At 38.5% G+C, this 1,877-nt stretch overlaps 1 protein-coding gene across 1 annotated transcript in view; it reads right to left on the bottom strand.

Annotated features, from left to right (window-relative positions):
- DNAH5 (dynein, axonemal, heavy chain 5) overlaps positions 1–1,877 on the bottom strand; it is a 274,359-nt gene that overhangs the window by 138,498 nt on the left and 133,984 nt on the right. Inside the window, 2 exon segments of the mRNA XM_011994188.1 lie at positions 791–933; positions 1,817–1,874. Coding sequence (XP_011849578.1) covers positions 791–933; positions 1,817–1,874 — 201 coding nt within the window.

Below are 1,877 nucleotides of genomic sequence, written 5' to 3'. Positions count from 1 at the left end.
GTCCTTATAAAAAGAGGAAATTTGTGGCCAGGCATGGTGGCTCACACCTGTAATCCCAGCACTTTGGGAGGCTGAGGCAGGCAGATCATCTGAGGTCAGAAGTTCGAGACCAGCCTGGCCAACATGGTGAAATCCCGTCTGTACTAAAAATACACAAATTAGCCAGGTATGGTGGTGGGCACCTATAATCCCAGCTACTCGGGAGGCTGAGGCAGGAGAATCACTTTAACCCAAGAGGCAGAGGTAGCAGTGAGCCGAGATTACACCATTGCACTCTAGCCTGGGTGACAGAGACACCATCTCAAAAAAAAAAAAAAAAGAAGAGGAAATTTGTATACACAAAGAAACACCATGAGAAGACACAGTGAGAAGGCAGCCATTTACAAGCCAAGGAGAGAGACCTCTGAAGAACGCAAGCCTGCCGACATGTTCATCCTGGACTTTCAGCTTCCAGAACAGAGAGAAAAGAAACTGCTGTTGTTTAGGCCACCCAGGCTGTGCTAGTTTGTTACAACAGCCCTAGTAAACTAGCTCAGTGATCAAAGCAGAAGGAATCCTTTGGGGAAAAGCAAGTCAAAATTTACTGTCAACTCATACATAAGAAATAATTACTTATTTATGAATTAGAACTATTCAACTCATATTTTAGTGGGGAGTAATAAAAGAATAGTAGATAAGGTAACATTTTCATGGATTCAAAACTGCAACATAAAACATTTTATAATAAATGCAGGATGTTTCATGTCTTCCTTTAAAATATGCTACTGTTCATAAAAATTAAAAGTCATACCTTGCCCTGTTTAGCCATGGTTTGAATTAGAAAGTCAGTCCTCACATTGTCAACATTTGGCACCAGAATAGAGCCATACTCTGGGGTGGTATCGGACGGATACAGGTATTCCTGGGTACGCGTGTTCCAGTGCGTCCATGTACCTGAGATGAACAGAAGACATTTCCATCTCCATAGTAATAATTCAAGTCCAAACTGTAATGAGCAGATATCCTTGACATCTTATGAGGTCACCTTCCAAATTCTCCCCATAAAATAAAGATCATTAAAATTAGCAATCTAAGTACACAAGTATGTGTTAGCTGAGTCAAAATGTCCCAAGGAACAATTTCAAGGTGTAAACCTAGGAAATACTAGGAAGTATTTCAGAATTTTTAAAAAAACATATTAGTTTTCAATAGCATGATGTATAAAAATACAGAACACAGTGAGAGTAGCGTGAATCTAAAATCATTAATCACTTTCGAATGTCGAATCTCACACACTTTTCATTAGGCAAAAGATCCTAGGCCTATGCGTATGTATATTAAATATTTAATACATTATTATATACCCATATATATGTACTGCATTTTTTGCATAAATGAACTTTATATATTTATAACCTTATAATATATATATTATAACCTTAAAGTATATATCCAAACAGAGATAAAGATATACAGCTGTGGGTATCTATATACCCACGTATTTGGCAAAAATATACTTTAAACTTTGTAACTTTTCTATAAATTGCTGATTCTACTGAATGAACGACAGAAATGGATCTGATTTGGTTTTTTAAATGTTTCTTAATTCATTGAAAGTTTAGGGCACAATATATTTAACAGGAAGAAAACGTGCATTTGAAAAACAGATTTTTTAAACAGAAACCACTGCCACTTTCTGTCACACACGAACGTTTTCATATCTTACAGCCAAGAATGATACATCTCATTTAGAAAAAATATATATACTGTGTAAATATTGGCCATGTAGGGAAGAACGGCCCCCATGGGTTCCGTCTGGACGGGCAGGTGTCCTCACCGTCGGGCGCCACGTAGTAGTCGAAGGCGGTGTCCCCGGGGCCCGCGGGCGGCGGCAGCTC

Source organism: Mandrillus leucophaeus, unplaced genomic scaffold (genome assembly GCF_000951045.1).
Source record: "Mandrillus leucophaeus isolate KB7577 unplaced genomic scaffold, Mleu.le_1.0 Scaffold445, whole genome shotgun sequence".
NCBI classification, from domain to species: domain Eukaryota; kingdom Metazoa; phylum Chordata; class Mammalia; order Primates; family Cercopithecidae; genus Mandrillus; species Mandrillus leucophaeus.
The sequence above is the reverse complement of the archived record's forward strand: the minus strand, read 5'-3'. Positions and strand labels throughout refer to the sequence as shown.